Source organism: Telmatherina bonti, assembly GCF_933228915.1.
Source record: "Telmatherina bonti genome assembly, chromosome: 4".
NCBI classification, from domain to species: Eukaryota; Metazoa; Chordata; class Actinopteri; order Atheriniformes; family Telmatherinidae; genus Telmatherina; species Telmatherina bonti.
Genome location: NC_136622.1, coordinates 22,178,130 through 22,200,629, shown reverse-complemented (window position 1 = coordinate 22,200,629; position 22,500 = coordinate 22,178,130). Strand labels below are relative to the sequence as shown.

Here is a 22,500-nt window from a genome sequence, read left to right as displayed (position 1 = left end):
GATTTTTTTTTATCATCATCATGTAGCAACCAAAACTTAAGTGTTTTTTTTGAAAGGATACGCCATCCATCTCTTTTAGAAATTTAACAATGTGAGGAAAAACTGGCATGAGCCAATTCATTCAGTACTGAAACCATTTGGTGATGGTGATAGAAAAAAAACCATTAACGTGAGGCCTTGCAACCCAGTAAGGTCAGTTACAATTCTATAATTAATCTTAACATTAAAATATAAATCAATTTTTATACTAATTTTAAGTATGTGCTGTCTTCACAAGTTATTGAGCTCATTACATATGTTAGTAATCCATGGCCACAACTTACTAATGTGTAACCATGGCACTACATCTTCCTTTTTTATTTGGTATTACTGGTATCTTTTTTTTTTTTTTTTGTGGGGTGATGGTGTTGATGTCACTGAATGGCCTTGGTAGTTTTGCAATTTAAAGCTATTAAGTTTTATAAATGTTCACTTTTTCTCTTAAACTGAAGGTACACCTCTGAATAGGTCTGTTTCTTTACAGCTGCTGTGTTTGACACAGCATTAAGCCAGAGATATATTCTGAGCCAGTTAGCCTGAAACTTTTCTATGTGATGATTGGAAACGTACCAGCACCAGCATGACCTGAGGACCCAGAAGATTTGGGTCATTACCAGAAACACTGACAACATTGCTGCTACTAGCACTGATCTTTTATTCTGGTGTATTCTGGTTATGTAAGGGTAAATTTACATTTTATCTGGCTGTCTGTGAATGGATCATCTTACTGGCAACAAATCCGGTAGTGAAATTTGATTTGCCAACAAGAGCAATGCTGCGACAGCAGACTGAGCTTGAAGCAGAGCAAGCTAAATCTGTAGCGGAAGTCTGTCTTCCTTTTAGTCTTATTGTTTGCTAGGTTTGCGGGAATTTATATTATGTGAAATTCCCACAATGAATGTCAGACCCTGTGTTGTTTTTTCCCCAATTTACAATAATATTCACTTTCAAGAACTATCCTTAGTATCGCATTGTGGCAATCTTACAATAATGGCAAAACAAACTTCCATCTGTGGTAAATATATGCTACCAATCCATAAACGGTGTAACACAACAGACGAACCAAGTATTTAAGCTGAACCACAGACAACAAAAAAGTTGTTGCCTAAATTTTCAACCTGATATAAAATGATAAAAACACTATGAACTCATCTTTTGACATTTTATTTCCTTCTCTTTACGATTTAAAGTTTGCATCATACAAATACAATTTTGATTCATTGATCACTGAAGCTGTACAGTTTAGCCAACACTAGTTCATGCTAATGAGAACGTCACCTGCACAATAAGAGCAAGACTCACAGAGCCAGCACTTGGCACTGCTGTACCTCAGTTGCTAATGCTTAACACAAACAGGACTGTATTTACATTACTGCAAAATTAACTTAAACAATATCAGCAGCACTCCCATCTTAAAGTAAAAATACATTCTACCAGTAATCACCGAAGCAAGCTGATAACTTATGCATTTTAGGACATCTCTTCAAACTGAGCAGCAGTAATAAACAATTAGGCTACCATTAACTACAACAAAATATTCACTTAATGTAGATAAAAGCGTTTTATCTATATGAAACCAGTAAATTGAAACACATTTAGTATGATCATTTCATTTGCCTTATACCTCTACATTTTATCCTTTTGTGTTTACTTTGTGCTTTAAACCTAATACAGCATTACCATCCTGATAGACATCACTCAGTGCATTTCATTCATTTTGAACAAACAAGCTTTGTTTGTGTGGATGAATACTGATCAGATAAATTTGCTGATACTGACCTTTTGGGTGACTATGAGGAATCGAAGGGCACTGAACTGTGGCATGGTGGGTGTGACCCCTGGCAATTTAGCAGGCAAGGAGTGGGGTGAGTCCAGCACAGTGCTTGGATTAACCATCTTCTCCACAAGCATTAACCAGGCATCCAGAAACTCCCCTGTTCCATCTGGGAGATCAACATGCTCTAGTCCCTCAGACACGGGAACCTTTCCACCCATTGACAGGGCCCAGTTAAAAGTCCTACACAAAAGCAGTTTAACAAATATAAATGCTTTTAACATTGAAGATAAACTATCATTTTGATCTAAAATATATATAAAGAGACCTAACAGCACTCACAAGTTATATATGGGTCAGTCTCTTGTGACATTAGTTCTGTAGCATAATTGTTAACCAGTTACTAAGCTTTTCTGTGACAACTAAGTTAAATATACTCTTGGCAACAAAAACTTTTTTTTTTCTTTTTTAAATCAGAACCATAATAAACCATTATATATATATATATATATATATATATATATATATATATATATATATATATATATATATATATATATATTAAATACAAAATATGGCAGGGCTTACTCAAATAAGGCATCATGTCCACCAGAGCAAAAGAATTTCTGAAGCATGAGGTGGTATGGGTACTTCCTCTCATCAAACAGCATGGGAGATGTGAAACCCACTGAGCAGATGAAGAAGGTCAGCCTGCCAGACAAAATAAAAAAAACATTTATAATATTCTAAAAAACAAAGTGTGTAGTCATAAGCATTTACACCTTACCTAAAGCGAGGTGTGGGTGTGTAGGGCGGGGGCTGCCAACTTAGACCTTTGGTGAGAAGCTTGGTAAGGGCAGACGCAGTGGCCCGGGCAGCAGGTGTAGGGGTGGTTCCTGTGCTTGTGGCATGGTGGGACCGGCGCTGGCGAACTGGGGAGCCTACACATAACTTCACTAGCAGGCCAAAGAGCTCAGCCAGTGCTCTTCCAAGCCTAGATGAAGCTAAAATCATGTAGAGAGCACAGTGAGAACATTAAAATGGTTCTGAAGATATACATATATAGTCCTTCCACAATATGAACGTAAAAAACTGGTGTGTGCGCAAGGTAAATCTTCTTACCAGAGAGCAGAGGTTTTATTTGTTTGATGCGAGTGGCCATGGCTGGGCTAAGTTTAGACTTTGTTTTAGGGTCCGATGTAGAGGGTTCATCTGTCTCCATAGGAGCCAACGTGTCCCCATCTAACCCCATTCCTTCCAACAGACCACCAGACGATTCCACAGACCCTGCATCAGTTTCTGCTAAATTTAAGTTGACACAAATGGGTTTGATGGAGGGCTCTTCACAGACAGTTCGATTCATTCATTGTTTTTCAATACTCTGCAATAAAAACTAAATTAAATGGTTAGATTACCAGCTCTTCTGGAGCTAGAGGCTGTTGTTGCTGCAGTGCTGCTAGATGGCTTCTCCTCTTTGGGCACCAATTTCTGCATGTCAGCCTGGCCAAACTCACATCCTGGAGGCAGACTGTTGGGACAAGTAAGAAATGTTTAGAATGATACAGCAGATTGTGAAGTTAAGATACAATAAAAATGAAGACACTAACCTGTTAGGAGTGCAAAGAGACAGCAGCACAGTGCTCTCCCATACTAATGAGCAGTAAAGCTGGCTGAGCTTGTTCAGGACACTCAATCCCAGCTGGGAACCCCATTGGTTTACTGAGATAGCTCTGATTTCACTCTGTTAGAAAGAAACAGATCACTGAATCAACTGTCAATAAAAACATTACAAATTCGTATTTTAAAAAAATCAGCCTTTTCTGAAGGGAAGAAGAAAAAAAAAAAAAGATGTTCACATAAAATAGTGTCAAGTTAAAAATAAAAAAGAAAAACTCAAAATATTACTGGAATGAAGTTGTTAAAGTTATTTTGAGCTTATACAATTTTTTCAAAAATCCATAAAAAATATTCATATTTACCTGTCCAACTCGGCAAGTATGTACAAACATGAGGATGTAAGCATGAGCTGCAGTGAGCGCATGCAGGAGTGGTGTAGCCCGGGCTGACAACGTAGCATCCGTGACATGACCCGCATTAGCCAGCTCTCTGAGGAGCACAGACCCACCAGGCACCTCAATTGGTCGATGGAGAGGCTCCAGAGAAGTCAGAATACTGTCCAGCTGGCACAGACCCTCCTGAAGTACCTTGGGCTCATGTGAGAGTGTCTATGGGGAAGAATTCAAGGGAATAATAAAAAAACCAAAAACAAACAAAAAATTACCTCATGACCCCCAGAAACTCTGGATTAAAGAGAGACTTTTGGCCTAATGTGGTAGCACTTTACTGTTATACCACTGTTAATCTGGGTCATTTCTTACATACTTTTTAAAATAATACTAATAGTAGTAAATATGTTAGCAGAAAGTTATTGTGCTCACCAATATGGACTTGCAGACACCAGCCACAGCTTGGCAGGCTGCTGAAGTGGGGAAGTCTATGGGTAAGTTGGGCAGCCCCAGAATAGAAACCAAAGGCAGCAGGCCCTTCTGGTTGACAAACTCCTGACAATGATCATCTGTGGTGTTGTTGCTCAGTATGGATTCAACAAACTTCATCTGAAAAACGTGCAGAGAAAAAAATTACACAACTGACCATTTAATCACTGTTTGTACCTTTTATTTTGTGAGATACCAACATTTAAAATTACGATTTATTTGATTGTATATTTAAACTCCTTAAAGATTCTCATCATACAGGTCTGTGTTTTTGCTTGTGTGTTAGCAGCATCAGTTATGTAATGCTAATCTGACATAGTGACAACATCACATCCCTTTATACAAGCCTTCTTGAAGAATAAACACCCACCACATTCAGAATATAATCCATCAGAGGAATTGGTATTCGCTCTTCAGTGCCTACCACTCTGCAAAAGAATGAAAAAGAAAAAAAAAAAATCTTCAAAACGTCAGCCATCAACAAACAATTCAATGAATTAAGTTCAAATTTAACAGATAAAGTCTGTAAAAGGTAGTTCTGTTTGTGTTATGAACTCAGCGTCATACAGTTCAAGTGGCACTGACTGTCTGTTGCTCTCTGGTTCCCCCTGCTGCTGGCTGAATGTGTGAAGGGCTTCCTCCTCCTCTTCATCCTCACTTGAAGCTTCTTCTGCAGCATGGCTGGAGCGTGCTGGTGGCACAGCCACAGTGCCATCTGCTTTCTGGATAGATGGTTTCTGGCAGATGTACTCCGGAGCTCGACCCAAGTTGCAGATCTCCTCCAATAACTGCAACAGTAATTCAGCTTCAACAATTTAGGAAAATTTCATTCAAAACTTAATTCTTGTAGATAAAAATATAAATTACCTTGATAATGGCAGTTGTTGCATCTGTCTTCAAAGTGGGCTGGTGCCTCATAAGCTCATCAACAGCACTGCCCAAGTTAGATGCAGTGTCACCTAAAGCAAACAAAAGATCACTGGTTAACTCTTGAAATATGTTCCACAGGAGAATAGGTAAACAATGGAACATAAAGGCCAACTCACCCAAAGGGTCAGAGCTACGGCGCCGACGCATTGCAGGCAAATAGTCAGGGGACAAAAGCACTTTGAAGAGGCGCTCAAAGGGCTGGCACTGAACGAAAGAGTGCAAGCCTCTGGCATTCAGGCAGAGGGCACTGAACACATTGGGAAGAGAACCCAGTACCTCACGGGTAGCAGGAACCTGAAAAACAATACAATCCATCATCTTTTGTCTGGTTAAAAACCCATTGTCAACTTCTACTTTTTAGCACTGTTAAACCCTGCTAGAATCCATTTACCCTCACAACATGGCTGTTTTAAAGCCCTGTCATTTCTAGCTTGGTTTTATATGTAGCAAGTTAACAGGTTGATCCAAATCTTTACTTATGGACATAAAGTAAACCCTAATTCACCGTCAATGTACATCTCTAAATTCAGGAAGCAGCTCTGTTCTTTCAGAGAATTACAAGACTATTTACTTTACATACACAATGTATTAACATACAATTAAAGAGAAAAATGGCCACCACACACAAACATAGCTGGGAACTCACATCTTTGATTAGAAGGGCATGCAGCATGACATCAGTAAGACCATTATCCTGCAGGGAAGAGAGCAGGGATGGCTCCTGGAACACAAAAACTGTCACCACCTCCGTCGCTAAACGCACAAAGGAGAAAAAGGAAATTATAATCCAAGTTCAAATCATACTGTCAATAAAGCACACATTAGCTGTGCTTACACAAAACACTTTTGATCCAATCAGAAAAAAAACAATCATGTAAACAGGTCAGCTTTTTCAGTTGGCCTCAATTGGAAATAATTTTAACCTTATTGATATGGGTGGTTTGAACCTTTTTTATGATCAGATCAGCACAGAATAAATATAATGTCTACACTCATTCTGATTGCTACTGTGATATCATTTCAGTACATGTTTGAATGACGTTGTGATGTACTGAGTTTCAGCGAAGACTTGAAAGATGCAAGATATTATTAGAAATCGAAGGAATTAAGGATTACCGAGTGGTCAATCAATCAAATTAAATGAATGAATAAAAAAGAAAAGAAAAAAAAACCTTTTCTTCCAAACCAGTAGGCATTGCAGATGTTAAAAGTGCTATGACTGCATTAAATGTGTCCATCACATAAATATAACTGACTGGTTCACTTTGTCTAGCATCCTTGTAAACGTGTCAGCTGGAGTTTCTGATCAGGTTGATTTCAGTTGGATAGATGTGATATTTGTCCATTTATACGTAGCTTCTAACATCAGCTCCACATTCAGGTAAACAGGACACATAACTAGTATTTCTATTCAAATTACAGCCAACCACTGAAAGGCTTCTGTTTAAGTTCTGTGTACTCACCTAATAGGAACAGTGAAGGGCCATAATATTCCGCATTACTGATGATGTGCTTGAGTGAGGTAGGCAGGGACCCGTCCATTACTGAAGAACACAGTATTAAAGGTAATGCACCAAGTACACAGCAGAAATGTCATATTTAGTTAAATCTAGCTTCAGGAAACAATCTATGAGTGTGTTGACTCCATATAAAACAATTAATGCTAAAATCTTTTATTTTTGCAACATCAGATAGAATGCCAATGACTCACCATGGCGGATGCCATCAGAAAAGGCAGGGTCTTGGATGGCTTTCTTTAAGAAATTTAACATTGATTTCAACAGAGCAGCTCTCTGGGGGATACACTGTATACCTGCTGAGAAAATGTCAGAAATGTTAGAAATGAGGGTTAGTTAAGAGGTGAGAAACACGTTTGTGTTTTGTGTCTACCTGCACGAGGTGCATTAGCAGAGTTGCTCTGTGTTCGGTGGTCTGACTCTGATCTGGAACCAGAAGAAGTTGATGGTCCAGGGCTACTCTCCATGGCAACTTCTGACACTGAAAAGTCATTACATTGTTAAATCAGCAAAAACATTTTTTATGGTTTGAGAAAAACCATAAAACTTAAAAAGTTCATTCTTCTAAGGCCTTTAGAGACAATACTAATATTCTGTGTATCTTAGCTTTAAAAAATGTCCGACTTCATCATGGTCTATTCTCGGAAATTGATGCATTTACAAATGATAATTGTTTGTCAGATGAAAACTTATTTTGGCACTCCTTTTTCTGGCCTAGCTGGCTGGAAGTGTGCCAAAAAAAATCCAAACATCCCAACCATGTGTCATTTAACAGTATAGGCTGGGTCAGTCAGCAATGTCAAAGCCACTTGTGGGCCTTATCTCACTAATAAACATTACAGCGCTTCACACAAACTTGTTCATCTGCAGTAGTCTTTTTATTGTCCCACACTATGTTGAAGAAATATTATCAAAATGCTGAAAATGTTTTGAACCTACTTTCCATATCTGTGTCCATGTCCTCAGACTCCACAGTTGCACTGGGCCTCTGGATCTTTGGCTTGATGACAAAAGGGCACTCTTTCCGCGACAAGTCAACTTCATGCTATACAAAAGATAATGATTGCAAATAATGAGTAATTTCAAAGTTTTATGTAAATGATTAAGCAGCTCCATCAGGAATAGAATATAAAACTTGCATAACACACCTCTAGCCTGCAGATGAAAATTGAAAGGCCGCTGTGGGACTGAAAGGCAGCCATGTCCAGGTTAGTAATGAGATCTACAACCCGCACAGCTCGCGTCACAAAGGTGATCTGGTCCTGCTCATCACCCAAAAACTTGATCACCTATGAAGGAATATGCACATTATGTATTTGTAGAGAAAACTATCAGTTCATGGCATTCTCACAAGATCTGGTTATACTTTCAGCAGGGCTTCCATCATGCCACAAGAGACAAGGGCTTCCCCTCCAGCATCGTAGCTAGCCAGGTGGTAAAGGAATGAGAACAGTGCTGTTGCAAACTGGTGTGGGTATGGTTCCATTAGAGGATCTAATCAATGGAAATCAACAATACAAGATTGCATTTAAATTTTCTTAATTTCTTGCACATCAGTTATGTTTTAAAGTTAAACATGAAAACAAATTAAAACACACACTCACCAATCATTGCCTGTATACAGTTGCGCACCAACACAGGCAAGAAGCCGTGATAGGATGCGGTGCCAGTGCAGTCGATAATGTTGGAAAGCTTTGGTGTTCTCTCCAAATGAACAATTGAAGTTAAAGTGCGCAAAGATGCTGCCTTGATATCCTGACAAAAAAACATAAATACATTCCAGAGGGAAAAGTTTAAGACTAGGAGAAAGCGTTTGATATTGCAGCTTTGACACGGAGGAACATTCTCAAAAAATGAGCTCTACCCACATTTATAACATCCGTAGCTAGTGTGTCATATGTATTTATTTAGTGTGATAACAGAGTTAACGCAAAAATGCAAACCAATTTCTTACCACAAGCTGTTTGTCTGTAATCTGCAAGACATCCACCAGCTCCTCTATCAAGCCGTTGTACAGAATACTGTTGGCTGACTCTTGGAGTGCATTTGAATACACTGGGGAAAAAAACAGAAAAGTAAAAAATCAAAACTGTTTTTCTCCAAGTGTCAACAATTGAGAGAATGTTCTACTTACCCAAAATAGAGATTGCATGCAGTCGGGCCTGCACAGCTTGTAACCTCTTCTTGTGATTTGAGAACCCATGGGCAAGTCGAATATGTGTGAACAGTAGAGTCTGCTTGTCCTTTGGGATGTTGTACATCACCGTCAGTGACTCCATGATCTCAGATGGACTTTCTGAAATCTAAGAAGTATAATATGTCATGCAAGAGGACAGCAACACATAGCATTAACTCTTCACATTTAAGGCCAATTTTAATTAGACTGTACCTTGTCAAGCTGCTCGATGTGGATATAGTGTAGTGTGTTACTACTTGACTGCTAATAAAAGGTTTGAAAAGAATTAGGTACATGTTAAACCATTTAAAAAAAATCATACTTCACAAAAGGCTAGAATCTAATGATTGGCTATGTTTCAATTTTACCTTCCTTTCTATCTTGACTTCTGGGCCTGGTTCAGCGTAAAACTCAAAATGCAGCGTGGTGGCACTGGGAGGATACTTCTGTTCATGAAACGAGAGGGCAGTGGAGTAGAGAATATTGAAATAGTGTTTATTCAAATTGAAAGTAGTAGCCCACTGACGGTATTTGGTTAGGAAAAGAAGTTATCAAACATCACCCAATAAAATTCCTACCATCATAGCCAGATCCCTGCAGCACTCAGCCAGTCCAAACCCATTTTCCTTGCCTCCCCAACTCTGCAGAAGGAAACAAGTATAAATTCAACAATAAAACTATTTTCCCAGAAGCAGCTGGAATAATGGCAACAATGAAACAAGATCAATTAATGAACCTCAGCCAGGTGTTGCAGACGGGCCAGAAGAGGTGTCCTTTTATCGGATCCAAGTCTTGTGATATAGTTGGAGCGTTTACTGAACACATAGAGTAGGTTCAGCACAGACAGGACCACTTGCATGTCGCATGATGCTAACAAGGTGGTTAAGTGCTGTAAAGGTTAAAAAAAAAAAAAAAAAAGCAGAAAGTTTACATTTTTCACATTTCCTTATGCAACATAACCAGTTAAGAAAAACAAGAATGATTAAGAGTGTACCATCTCACCTCTATGGAACTGTAAAGATGTCTAGAAAAGCTATACTCAATGAGCAGAGCTGTGAAGTTGAGCACTGCCAAAAGCAAGGCTTTGAGCTGTCCATTATCTGGACGGTCGCACACTAGCAACCATGACATATTCTCCACCGTCTGGCCTGCATCACACAGAATGCCATCAAAGCGATCGAGCAGATCTACCCAATGGTAGAGCTCACACTGTGAAGAAAAAAAGAGGAATAAAAAGGGAAATGAAAAAAGAGTAACAGTCAAGTAATAGGTTAAATATCAAGACCTTAACTAAACAACAGTGAATTTTCACAATTAAACTGAGAAAAACAATAAATTTGCTCTGGCAAAATAGGTGTTTATATATCATAAATGTACATCCCTGTGGTTAACAGTCTATACTATTAATTTTGTTGTCAATAAAATGGCATGACTATGCATAGATATTTGCTATTTGAAGTGGCATCAGTATGATTTTCTATACCTGTACAAACTGTTATTGGCAATATTTTAGTCCTTCTGGTGTAATTGATATACCAACTGCAGAGTCAAAATGTTCATAAATACATGTCAATTATTTATCAATTATGTCCAAAATTCCCCCTATTTTCTTCTCAATTACTTTACAATATTATGTATTTATGTATCAATAAATTGATCCTGATTTCCTTTCCCACAAGACAGTTTTCCGCCAAAACTGTTTTATAGCAGAAATTATCAACACCAACAAATCAGGAAACAACTACAATGTACATCTCTTACCACCCTGAATATGTAGAAACTATGCAGTCAAAAACCAGATGATTTACAACACAGCCATCTACACAACTATGTTTTGGGTGGGTAGAAAATACTGGAAAATAAGTTTCAAGCAAGTTACATTTTGAAAATATAAAATTCAAAAGTCAAAACCTCTTTCATGCGCTTCAAGCCTCAGTGGGCATATAATTCATGCATAAAGAGTGGCATATGGGCAGGGGGGTTGAGAGGGGAGGGACAAATTGCAGTTGAGTTTGACTGACATATCACCATTCAGCTGTTTAAAAACAGGCCAGTTAAAATGAATGGATGGTGTGTTTTCGGTCCTGTTTGTTCCACAGGTGACTGCATTTTTTTTGTTTGTTTGTTTTTGTGTTATAGCATTTAATTAATTGGCTGTAATTGTGATATGAAGGGGAATTTAAGCAATATAGTAAAAATTAAAAACTGCTCCTGGAAAACATCCCCTACTTATGATGTGTCATAATACATAATCATAATCCTGGCCATGACAGTTTTTGCATTGGAGAAAAAAAAAGAAGAGCTTTTGCTTTGGGCCTTACCTTGCCAATATTCCATGTCTTGATGTGCTGCAGTTCAACCAATAGCTGTTCATCACTGCATGCCTTCAGTTTCTCTATTAGTATCCTACAGTCAGCAGGCTGTATTCAGAAAGAGCAAAAATGACAGTCAAGCAGAGGTCATGGACCAACCATGATTCCCTTTCCAAAACAACATAGGAGTCAGAAAGTGTGGCACAACAAGGTTTAAAAAAAAAAAAAAGAAAAAAGGGACACACACTAAGCCCAAAATCTCAATAGCTTACAAAAAGTTAACGATTTTAAGAGCTAGACAGAGCTATCTGCATCTTCTAGTGAAGCGTGCAAGTACACTAAAATGATCAGTTGAACATAGATCATTACGGTACATTAACAGACCAGTTTTAAATTTTGTGAAATCAAGTTACTGTTTTTAAAAAAGTACATTCATCTTATTGCTGTGTAAGTGGTAGACTGCTATTGTAGGACTTAATGGGAAGCAAAGCATAATCACCCAGGTCACCAACTGAATGGGTATTATTCGTGCTTTTACAATTGTCAAATAGTTTAAAAAAATATACATTGAGATAACAGTGAAAGTAAACCAATGAAAAAGAAGAGGAAGAAGAGAAAAGGGAGAAGGACAAGGAGGAGGAGACTTGTTGGCCTGAACCTACTGTGGTTGAGATAAATCTCAAAGTTTTGACACATCAAGTAACCTGAGCAACTAAAGAAGTAAACATGGTGACCCTGTAAACAAGAAAAAAACTACACAGCTAGCATACTTACAGCTTCCGTAGGAGTTTTCTTTAACTTGCTTCTGTCAACCTTCATTGTAGATAATCTCTTTTTGCTGCTCCTTTGGAGAAATATGTATGTACACCACAAGAGAAAGACCATTTTGATATAAAGTGTAAAGTTTAAAATTAATAGATAAATCTAAATATTCAACTTCACACATCTAAAAAACTCACAATAGAATGAATACAGAGTAAATACCATTAAATCAGGACTTGAAAAATTAACTATACTTACAGAGAACTATTTGGCAACACCCATTATACGGCATGTTCCAGTCACATTACCTGCAACACAATGTTTCCATGAAACTAGTTACATATTGTAAGCACAATCATTCAAAACATATCTTCTAAATTTTTGTTTACACGGGTTATTATTTCAAACAAAACAGAACTTTTTGGTGGCTTCAAGTAATCTGAATGAAGACCTCGTTAAAAAAAAAAAAAAAAAGATAATACTGGAACATAGACAACACCACAAAAAAGATTTTTTTTTAAATTTCCTTTTAAAGGCACAAAGAATTTGCAAAGTCAATTACAGGTATCTTACCACACAGGTGAAACAAATTTCACTTCATTCGCCACAAACATGAATTTAAGGGTGACTAAACTGAATTTGCTTAGTTTAAGGAGATGTCTGGTCAGCACAAAGCAGAGCATTAGCTACTGGCTAGCGAGCAACATGCGACACAAAGTTAATTGAATTAGGCAGGGCCCCATATACTGAAAACCTAACACGTTTTAGCCACACTGTAGATGCAAGTGAGATTTTAAACAATATGTTACTCCTATATGAGTGATCATCATTAACTCTAGCCTACTAGCGTCAAGTCAAGTTACAACTATCTCGCCAACAAGCTAATGCTAACTTAGCTAGCAGCATAATGCACTTATTAACCAAAAGTTAACAAGTCATTATTCACTGGCCAAATCGCAGTTTGCACTCACAAACGATACAAGCAAACTTGCCGACTCGCAATACGTCTAGCAAAACGAGACCCACCGGAAAGCTCGACGTAGCTTTCAAATCGATCAATAACGTTTGCTGCGGAGACATTAACTCCTGACCAGCTAATACCAAGCTACCGGTAACATTAGCAGACGCTCTTCCTTCGAAATACCAACCTGCTACACCCAACAAAACTCAGACAAATAAAAAAAACAATCCTCATATGTTATTAATACTCCAGCGTTTGAAATGTAACCAATGGAAACAAGCCAGTTTGTACTAATTGTGCTACAGCTGTCAAACCAGATCTCAGAGATTCACCCCCCTCTGCTGCCCGGACTCCACACTAATTTAGATCGGGGTTCTGTAGGCCCCACAAGAAGCCCGCACTTCCAACTCTTGCGGCGTCCCCACTCTAACCTTAAAACGAAACTATAAACAGCATTTGACAAGCAGCGTCAGTGACACCGTTTTGAGTGAAATACCTGATAAAGGACACTGCTATCTTAAGATTCGGTTTCCTCGTTTCCACGGCCAGACAGTGGGGGCACGCGCTAGCTAGCCAGCTAGCTATTGCTGGTTGAGCAGCGAGCAGAAATGCATTATAACTCGCTGAATCATTGTCGGACTGGTCTAACGTGACACTGCGATATTTATTTTTAAGTTGCGTTCGAACAAACGGAGTACCGGCTACCTTGTCAGATAAAAAGTGTGCTCATCCGTCGCACGTACAACTGTATCCGCGCATGTTTTCATAGTTCATGGGCATTAGCGGCACAGTCGTTATGACTCCGTCCGGGTAGTGTGCAAAAACTGAATAACGTTACTGTTGGGACTGAGTGGCCACCTATGTTTGTTTCAGCGCGTGTTAATGTGGGGCAACGGTCTGCTGCAGAATGTATAGCCTTAACACGGTATGAAGTTTAACCATCCACCACAAAGCAAAGGAACAAAAGAGCATAACAATGTCTTAAAAATAGCTACAACTATGTCTATTATCTCCAACAACAGTTAATCTCACCATGGTACATCAATATATTTCTCTTACAAGAAATAAATAAGATGCCTATTATAAACAGTGGAAAGAAAAAAGTAAATAAATAAGCTTGAATTATGTTGCACGAAAAGAATGAAACAACTTAAGCAACCACCCTAATATGCACAAAAACAAATCTTGGATACCATTGGCATGGTTACTGAAATTGAAGCACATTTTTTGGGTAAAACCAGCATATAACTACCCCCAACACTTGAAATTTAAAATATCTCTTCAGCTGTAACCAATAAAAAGTTGGCCACATTTACCCAACAATTTACCAGAAGGGAAATGAGATCAGGTGTATATAAAGTAAGTTATTTTAATTTCTTTAGAGCAGCTTCATTATTCTACATAAACCGGTTTCCAAAAATAGACAATTTAGCATTTTGTTTAAAGATTTCAGACCACTTCCAAAATACTATGAAGTACACACACATGCACAAATGATGGTCTATTTTTTATTATGAATTAATATTTTCTAATGCAACATTTTAATGTAATGCATAACAAATGAGCACCATTACTTCTATTAAAGATCACTGAATATAAGACACAGCTGCGCCTGCTACAACATTGCCCAAAAAATATTCAATTGATCAAAGCTGTTGTGCTTAAAATTGTGGATTGCCCTGCAAAGCCTTTTCTTATTTGAAGGAACTTGAATGAATATTCATTGGTCCAAAAGTAAAGCTTCAATCTCAGAGGCACAGATCTGCAAAGTTATAAACCATAAACCAAATGCAATTAATTTTCTTAAATATTTTTGTGATTTGCCAAACATAGTTGTATTTGATTACAACAGTTTATGTTCAGCACATTTATGGAACTACCACCAAAATATTTAAAAGATTCTGCAAAAATACTTTCTTTTTCATATATCTAACTAAGTCATAAAAGTTATTCATTCAATTGCATGTCTGATCTTAAATTGCAAATACTGCTGGGAATTTGAACTTTACTATTATTTGTTTCGCTGAAAAACATATACCCAATAAACCTAATTAAAATATTAAACCAAAGTCTATTAAGGCTACCCTAACAACCTCCCCTCAATGAAGAAAATGTATTACAGGTACATACCAAAAACTACTTTGGTTGGACAGCTCCACCATCCTGATTTTTTGCGATGCAGTTTATTTACACAATCTGCAAATACATCAAAATGAATATATGAAGTCTAAAAGAGAACACACAGTACAAACTTTTAAATAACTTAAATTGTAGTAATGGTAAAACTGAGAACCCAACAAGATTAATAAGTTATGTCAATAAATGTTGGAGAAACAGAATCCTATGAGTATTGTGTAAGGGCTTAAAACGTCTTGTGTTTAAATGAAAACAAACTAACAAAGTTATTTACATAATTGTTTATCCATCCAACTTATTTTGGCTAATAACTTGAATCTTACGCTTTCTAACTTGAGCAACTATAGTTTCTATTTAAATATAAGGCACTTATTTGTAAAACTTCTTTTAGCCTTACTCCTTTAATATGTGAACTGGACAACCTGTGCAAGCCTTGGTTAAGTCGGTCAACTTGGCTGTATTTCAGATACATATAATCATGACTGAACCATTAACATTTAAAACGCTATCTTTTCTATGTTGTGCATTTTGGAATTTAGAGTATCCTATAAAAAAAATATATATTGAAATTCATATTGCCGTATGAACAACAGTATGTATTAGGTACCCAAACTTTCAAGGACTACCCTACCTTTTACCTTATTGATATGATTACAAGGACTATTACCCTGCCTCCAACCCCCTTTTGCCATTATAAATAGTCAACACTGTCTTGGAAGCTTTCCTCTGGCTGAGTGATTCATATTTACATCATAGCATCTTGTAGGTACTGCAGATTATGAAGAGCTACTTGATGCAAATATTTCATTCAACCACATCACAAAAAAGTGCTGTAATGATTGACATCCTGATATTGGAGTCAATTTATGTACAGTTAATCTTTTTTAAGTAAATCAGTCTGTTGGAATTACTCATTCTGCTGAAAAAAAGTCAGATGGGATAACAATCTACGTAAAGAGACACCACACAGTCTGCATCCGTACCCAACTACACAGCAACATCGAAATATGGCAATGTAAACATTGCCATCTGATTGCCACATTAGAAAGTAAGACTTGTCAGTCATCAGTCACACTTTTAGCCGGTCCACCCCCACTATAACTTTAAACGTACATGTGAAACAGTGGCCATAATCCCCCAAGAGTTTAGGGTTTGTGTAATAAATGAAGTTATGGTGTAGATATTTGTGTTTCTTTTCCAACTTTTCCAATATGTAAAACTAATATGACTATTCTTATTTGATCTGAGCTGCCAAAAAGGTATTTTAGCATTTTGAAAAGCCCTGTAAACCAGAATAGTCTGAGGTGCTTGAATGTCTGGCACCAGTAAATCCATGTCACATTAAAAGTTACTTTAAAATAAAACATCCTGATGGATGCTTTGGTTCAACTTCAGCAGGCCCTCATGCATGTCGCAGGTTTTAATACACCGGGTTACTGCCAAAAGATTGGCTCAATGGGTCTCCGTTAACAATGTGACAAATTTACTGGCTTTTAATTCTGAACCCCAAAAAGGTGATGCGTGGATACACAAACATAAATTACTTTGCAGCCTTGAGAGTTTTGTGTTAGCAATGATTACTCTGACAGTATGTGATCTTAATTCTAACGTATTTAAACAAAAATCAATGTTACAGTGTTACCTTTATTGGCAAATTATGTTAGATATTATTCAGATATACAAATCCTACAGCCTGAGGAATGTTTATAGTAGGAATACCAGCGATAAGCGTTAGTTTAGCTTCGGTAACTGTAACTAAATCTAATGACTGTCAACGCTTTGGGAATCGCTACCCACCCGGTTCCAGAAAGTGTTGTCGATAACATTAGGAAAGTTATGACTAGTTACATGACGATAGCTTTAATTTCCTGGCAGTTTATGCACCGTTTGATACTTGGGCTTCATTAAGCGTTGATGGCTAACGTTAGCACATCACGAACAGTCAAGTATTCGATCTGTAAAATCATTTCATTCATACTATTCATCTGCGTCGTTATTACCGTGAAAAGTAAGTTTCGAGTCCAGGTTTGACTTGTAAGGGGGCAAACATATCTATACACACTGGCCATCAGCGTGTGTATGTGTGCGGCATGTATGTTTGAGGGCTTCGCGAGAGCTAACTATCTAGCAATGGGAGCTGCGCACAATGCTCCATCCATGAGATCATGGCTAAATTAAAAATGGCGGTTTACACTGCAGACGATCCATACTTTACCCTTAAAAGACGCTATTTTTGGTTTTCAGATGCAATGGTGGGCGCCAGTTAATCCAGTTTCCCTATGTTGTTTGAGACAGAATAAAAAAAGTGTTTCACGAGATGGGTAAAACGATGTCAACAGCCTGGTTTATGCTTACCTCGAATGCGCGTTACAGCTACTTCTCCATCTTGCACTAGAGTGTGGTAGGGTAGTTTTGCTCTCGCGAGAACACCTGAACTTGGCATTTTCCCAGGGCACTCCTTTGTAATGTATTAAAATAATAAAACGCGTTTTATTTACATGACTACATGCAGACTACGTAGTATTTCCAGTTTCAAGCTCATGATTCAATGTGCACACGAAAGTACACAGCAGAATTCTCAAGAATTTCAGAAAAAATACAGTTTAATATAAAAGTGTATTCAAACTCAAACAATTAGGATGTGACATTTTAACAAATCTGTCCACCACTTAATTAAATGGAGTGAGTTGGATCCCCAACTTAGCAACGGAATATTATATATGAAAATATAAGTTATTTGTGTAAAAAAAAAAAAAAAAAAAGCAAAGAAAAGACCTGAGTGTCAGAAGTTAACACTTATGTTTAAAGGTATGATTTTGTATTCACTATTTTAAAAAAAAACAAACAAACTGTTCTTCAGTAGGACAAAAAATTAAAATTAACACAACCCAATATTTATGTAAAAACAAAAAAAAAGCTAACACCCCTGCCATTTCCCCCCCCCTTTTTTTATACAAAAAAAATGTTGTTAATACTTTAGCATGTAAGTATTGCTAACACAAAATTAAAATTTCCCCCAAATATCTTACTCTTTGTTTTTGGTGGTCCTCAAATAAACTCCATGAAAAAGGAAATTTTGCCCAAGGTAAATTTTATCTTTTCCAGGTGGTACTGAAACACATGTTAAAGACATACACTACATAGAAACACAGATAAAATATAAACAATGAACATAAGACTGAATGGATGAAATTTATCAAGGGCAATCTTTTCCAGCACACAACCAATATTACACTGACAACACAATGAAATCTGCATGACATTTACTGCATACAAATATAAAAAAGAGCTATCATGTTTCTCAAGTACAGCAATGTTTCATGTACAAGTTATGTTACGAAAGATTCAAAAATTGTTCAACTATAAAAGAAATTAAATTAAAACATATATTTACACATTACTTAATATCCTGCAACATCACAATGTTTTCATTCATTTACAGCTACTTTTTTTTGCCAATGTGTTAAGACTAGTACATTCTGTTATAAAGCACATCTCTACATCTGACCCAAGAATCCTAAAATCTGGGGTTCAAAATAAACAGGAAACTATTCTCATTATCTTTTTTTCTTTGTCTGTTTTTCCAAGGTAGCTATATAAATTACAAATATTTACAAAAACATAAAAACAAAGGAGGAAAAAAAATCTATCAATGAATAAAGTTTTGTTCAGAAAATAACTAAAAATACTGACAGAGGATGTGAAGGCCAAAACATGCTACATTTACACGGGCTACAAAATTGAAAAAGTCTGCCCCGTAAAATAAATATGTAGTAGAATAAATAAAAATACATGATAACATGCCTTGAAACAAGGTAAGAATTTTAGATGCCAGATTAAGAACTTCAATAATCATTGCGTGTGGCATTCAGGGTGTACACAGTGAAACTTTGAACAACTCTGTTAAAGACCAGTGTCTTAACAAAGCCAGCTATCCAAAAAGTATATGGTTTATGAAGGTAAGTTAAATGAAAGCCAAGTGAAATATAAGAAATACCATCTGTTTTTTTTTTTAAGTCCAGCTAAACAGCTATGTTTGCATACAGCTGTGTGGCAATAGGTGCTATACAATCATTCAAATTTACCTGACTAGAAAATGTCTTATTTTTCCCTTTTAAGAGTGTAAAATGAACAGTAGAATGTGTATAAATAAAATTTTAAAAGAATAAACCTACAAAAGAAAGCATTTCATTTAGTAAATTCATTGCGAATCAAGGTTTGGGATTTTTTTGTTGGTGTTTTTTTTTTTTTTTCTTTCACTATTTCCTATTGCCAATGTCAAATTTGTCATATCAAAAATCATTTACCATATTAATGGCACTTCTAGTGCATTAGAGCGATTTTCATGAAGTGACATCTGTGCATTTGAAAATAACTTGATGCAAAAATAGTTTACAGTTAACAGGCAGAGTAACTGGTGAAAAACAAGACATGACGTGGTTTGATAACAAGTGAAAACAGTAAACAAATTTATCCAAAGTACAAAATATAGATTGACTATATCAGTTTCCTTCAGACCTACTTTACATAGGCCTGTTCTTCAATATTTCCAAGTCTTCGGCCACATTTCAAACATCTCCTACAAGAGAAGTTTGCCATTGCGGTGAATTTTTAGAATTTTCCCAAGTCTCTGTTTTGCAGTCGCAAGTCCTTTCTTGGGACGTCTGCCTAAAACCATGTAAAAAGGGAAAGATTAGGAGGAGGGCATTAAAATAGAAGAAATGCATCAAGAAATACTATTAATAGTTAAGGTGTTTCTGTCTGTCCTCACCTTGACCAGCTGCTGTTGTTCCTTGGGCGGCTACACCTGCAGGGGATGCACAGTGAGAACTGCTATTCTGAGGTGACAGGGAAGGTCTTCGGGAAGTCAAAAATACACCAGGAGCCATGGCTCCAGCCCCCCTAGGGCCTCCGGGGCCAAAAGGTCCTGGTCCTGCTGTATATTCATGGTCCAACAGACTGGCAGAGTAATAATCCATCCTCCTGTCTGGGCTGACATCTGCTGCAGACTCTGGAGCAGGTGTTGGGGAGAGCGGGGCGGGTTCAGTCTGAACAGGGGGAGGAGTGACAACACGGGCAGCAGGACGCTGCTTTTTGATGTATTTCCTTTTTGCTGGCTTTTGTTGCTCCTAAATCATCACCAAATAGAAACAAGAATCACTTAAAATATTCCACATTTCTCACGAGGTACACACTAATATGTTGTTTTTGCCCCAACATACTTGTTGTGCTAACTTGGCAGCAGCTGCTGCCAAGCCAGTTTCCACAGAGGCAACTCTGGCCCCTTCACGGGCTGGACGTTCTTGTTTTGGTAGAGTGGGCATCACCCTAGCTGTAAATGAAAGAATTTTGTTGAGAGATCAATCACGAAGGAAACAGTGAGAAAATGCAACCTGACTTGCTACAAAATTTAAGCCATGTACCTTTTGGGCTCCATGGTGTGTCATCCCAGTTTTTCTTCCGCTTCATCTTGGTTTTACTGGCATGGTCCTCCTCATCAGACTCCAATGAAGGGTAAACTTAACAAAGGTCATTACCACTGATTAATCTTCACTAAAGCAACAAACATTCATCTTTTGACTAACATTAACATGTTAATTAATTAACATTAACTAATGTGTTGCTCACCATAATCTGAGTCTTTGAAACAAGTTCCTAGTGTCTCCTGTTCATCGGGACTCTCTTCGTCACTCAGATGACGGGCTGGCCTTTTTATTGGCCGTTTTCCAGGCCGCTGGACGATGGGTTTCTTCTCAGGATTTGCCATCTTCTTGACCCCACTAGTCACCCACACAGCTCTGCCACCTTTCTCTTTGACAACTCCTAGTCCCTCTGTCAAGCCTCCAGAGATGGATATAGGAGATGAAGAGGAGGAAGAGGAGGAGGAGGAGGAAGGGGGGTTGGCCATGGAGAGCATACCCTGAATTGCATCCCGAGTGCTGGGAGAAGCTGGCGGTTCCTCACTGACAAACAAACCAGTTGACAAAACAATAATCAGCAATCAGACAGCTGTAGAAAAACCAGCAAGTATCATTCAAGTGCTTAAGTGCCAACACCATGAAACTATTACTGAAACAATATGCGGAATATCATCTGGAGCTGAAATCACTAAAGATCAAGGTGACTAACCTGAGTGTTGCAGAGTCTAAGCCTGCCACCTGCTTGCTGGCTTTTAATAAATCAAGGATGCCTCCTGCCCCACCCTTCACTCCATGGGCAGCCAGTGCCTCTTCGTCAGTGGTGTAGTCCTCCTAAAACCATTAACAATAAGTGCAACCAATACTTTTGGACAAAAGCTGCAATTATAATAGCATTTCAGTGTAAATGAATTCCCTTTTTCAAATAAACAACTTAAGAAACCAACAGCTTGACAGGGTTCCCCAAATGAAAATTCATTATTCATAGCAGCGATTTTTATACTGTCATTTTTAGCTTTGAGGAAGTTACTTGCATAAAGCCACAGGTTTAATTTGACCCAGCAAGGGGAGAACTGTTAACATGTAACCAACATGAATTGTAATAAGCTGTGATGAGTCAAACACTAAAAATGAAGTTGAACTTTATGTTTTTTATTGAAAGTATAATGAAACTAAACTCAAATCCTGACCCGTGTTGGGTCCCTTGAAAGCTGCATTCTGTATAACACATAAAATAAATGAAACTTTTCGTCTTTTGATTTTACTGTCACTGACAACAACATTTTATTGATCATGTAATGAATTGGCAGTACAAGTCATGATTTGTGGGTTGATAATGAAAACTAACCTCAATGTCAAAGTCTACCTCTCCCGGCTCCCTGATGCGATTCGGGTCAGAACACGGTTTAGCTCTTGGGAGCTTCTTTGGAAGACCTGAAGAAACAAACACCATTAGATGAAAAGAGCTGCGCAACTCTGAAACCATGCACCTAAACGATACTCTGGCAATACTTGTGTTTAAAATGAAATTCTTGCCACTTAGTTTCTTTTTCTTGCTCGGTCCAGCATTCTTGCGTCGTGGAGGGGGGGTCTCGTCAATTTGCAGCTCATCCTCAGATTCAAGGTCAGAAGGACTGGATCCCTCTGCAGCAAGATGCTTGTAGTTCCCAGCACTTCCTGCACCATTACTGCTACTGTCTTTCTTACTAAGAGCAAAGAAATAACAGATAAAACAAATGTCAACCTTTCATAAGATAAACAAGAAATACATAAGAATATAATTTAAATGGGTTCATTGCTTACCCTTGGATTTTTCCATTGGTCAGGACAAGTTTCAGTTTGCTTTTGTTAAGCTTCCCTTCAAAATCCCCCAATGGCAGCTCCAACTGTATAGATAAATAGTGAGTTTAGTTACAATAACTTATAACGCATTGAAATCACTGTAATATTTTCCAACTTCATACCTTGTTCTTGTGTTTGG

At 37.6% G+C, this 22,500-nt stretch overlaps 2 protein-coding genes across 10 annotated transcripts in view; both read right to left on the bottom strand.

Moving 5' to 3' along the window:
• Window positions 1–17,489, bottom strand: part of huwe1 (HECT, UBA and WWE domain containing E3 ubiquitin protein ligase 1) — a 49,758-nt gene extending 32,269 nt beyond the window's left edge. For 4 of the 9 annotated variants that reach the window (XM_079239280.1, XM_079239288.1, XM_079239286.1 and 1 more), the window contains exons 1-32: window positions 17,458–17,489; window positions 15,097–15,162; window positions 12,264–12,313; window positions 12,018–12,087; window positions 11,253–11,351; window positions 9,934–10,140; window positions 9,668–9,820; window positions 9,510–9,572; window positions 9,300–9,377; window positions 9,145–9,195; window positions 8,890–9,058; window positions 8,710–8,810; window positions 8,360–8,510; window positions 8,122–8,249; window positions 7,904–8,044; window positions 7,695–7,800; window positions 7,129–7,236; window positions 6,950–7,054; window positions 6,702–6,782; window positions 5,885–5,991; window positions 5,355–5,532; window positions 5,176–5,267; window positions 4,876–5,096; window positions 4,679–4,736; window positions 4,252–4,428; window positions 3,793–4,038; window positions 3,421–3,554; window positions 3,229–3,341; window positions 2,936–3,115; window positions 2,601–2,817; window positions 2,402–2,524; window positions 1,819–2,056 (exon numbers count right to left, since the gene is read on the bottom strand). In XM_079239280.1, coding sequence (XP_079095406.1) covers window positions 1,819–2,056; window positions 2,402–2,524; window positions 2,601–2,817; window positions 2,936–3,115; window positions 3,229–3,341; window positions 3,421–3,554; window positions 3,793–4,038; window positions 4,252–4,428; window positions 4,679–4,736; window positions 4,876–5,096; window positions 5,176–5,267; window positions 5,355–5,532; window positions 5,885–5,991; window positions 6,702–6,782; window positions 6,950–7,054; window positions 7,129–7,236; window positions 7,695–7,800; window positions 7,904–8,044; window positions 8,122–8,249; window positions 8,360–8,510; window positions 8,710–8,810; window positions 8,890–9,058; window positions 9,145–9,195; window positions 9,300–9,377; window positions 9,510–9,572; window positions 9,668–9,820; window positions 9,934–10,140; window positions 11,253–11,351; window positions 12,018–12,062 — 3,870 coding nt within the window. In that variant the 5' untranslated portion in view covers window positions 12,063–12,087; window positions 12,264–12,313; window positions 15,097–15,162; window positions 17,458–17,489. The remainder of the gene's footprint in view (window positions 1–1,818; window positions 2,057–2,401; window positions 2,525–2,600; window positions 2,818–2,935; window positions 3,116–3,228; window positions 3,342–3,420; window positions 3,555–3,792; window positions 4,039–4,251; window positions 4,429–4,678; window positions 4,737–4,875; window positions 5,097–5,175; window positions 5,268–5,354; window positions 5,533–5,884; window positions 5,992–6,701; window positions 6,783–6,949; window positions 7,055–7,128; window positions 7,237–7,694; window positions 7,801–7,903; window positions 8,045–8,121; window positions 8,250–8,359; window positions 8,511–8,709; window positions 8,811–8,889; window positions 9,059–9,144; window positions 9,196–9,299; window positions 9,378–9,509; window positions 9,573–9,667; window positions 9,821–9,933; window positions 10,141–11,252; window positions 11,352–12,017; window positions 12,088–12,263; window positions 12,314–15,096; window positions 15,163–17,457) is intronic. The other 5 variants (XM_079239282.1, XM_079239285.1, XM_079239283.1 and 2 more) reach the window with 5 other exon arrangements.
• A 429-nt stretch (window positions 17,490–17,918) lies between these two features.
• phf8 (PHD finger protein 8) overlaps window positions 17,919–22,500 on the bottom strand; it is a 13,171-nt gene continuing 8,589 nt past the window's right edge. Inside the window, exons 14-23 of the mRNA XM_079238500.1 lie at window positions 22,484–22,500; window positions 22,323–22,405; window positions 22,056–22,225; window positions 21,868–21,953; window positions 21,232–21,353; window positions 20,731–21,065; window positions 20,526–20,621; window positions 20,325–20,434; window positions 19,874–20,231; window positions 17,919–19,770 (exon numbers count right to left, since the gene is read on the bottom strand). The exon at window positions 22,484–22,500 is cut by the window's right edge and continues 265 nt beyond it. Coding sequence (XP_079094626.1) covers window positions 19,682–19,770; window positions 19,874–20,231; window positions 20,325–20,434; window positions 20,526–20,621; window positions 20,731–21,065; window positions 21,232–21,353; window positions 21,868–21,953; window positions 22,056–22,225; window positions 22,323–22,405; window positions 22,484–22,500 — 1,466 coding nt within the window. The 3' untranslated portion in view covers window positions 17,919–19,681. The remainder of the gene's footprint in view (window positions 19,771–19,873; window positions 20,232–20,324; window positions 20,435–20,525; window positions 20,622–20,730; window positions 21,066–21,231; window positions 21,354–21,867; window positions 21,954–22,055; window positions 22,226–22,322; window positions 22,406–22,483) is intronic.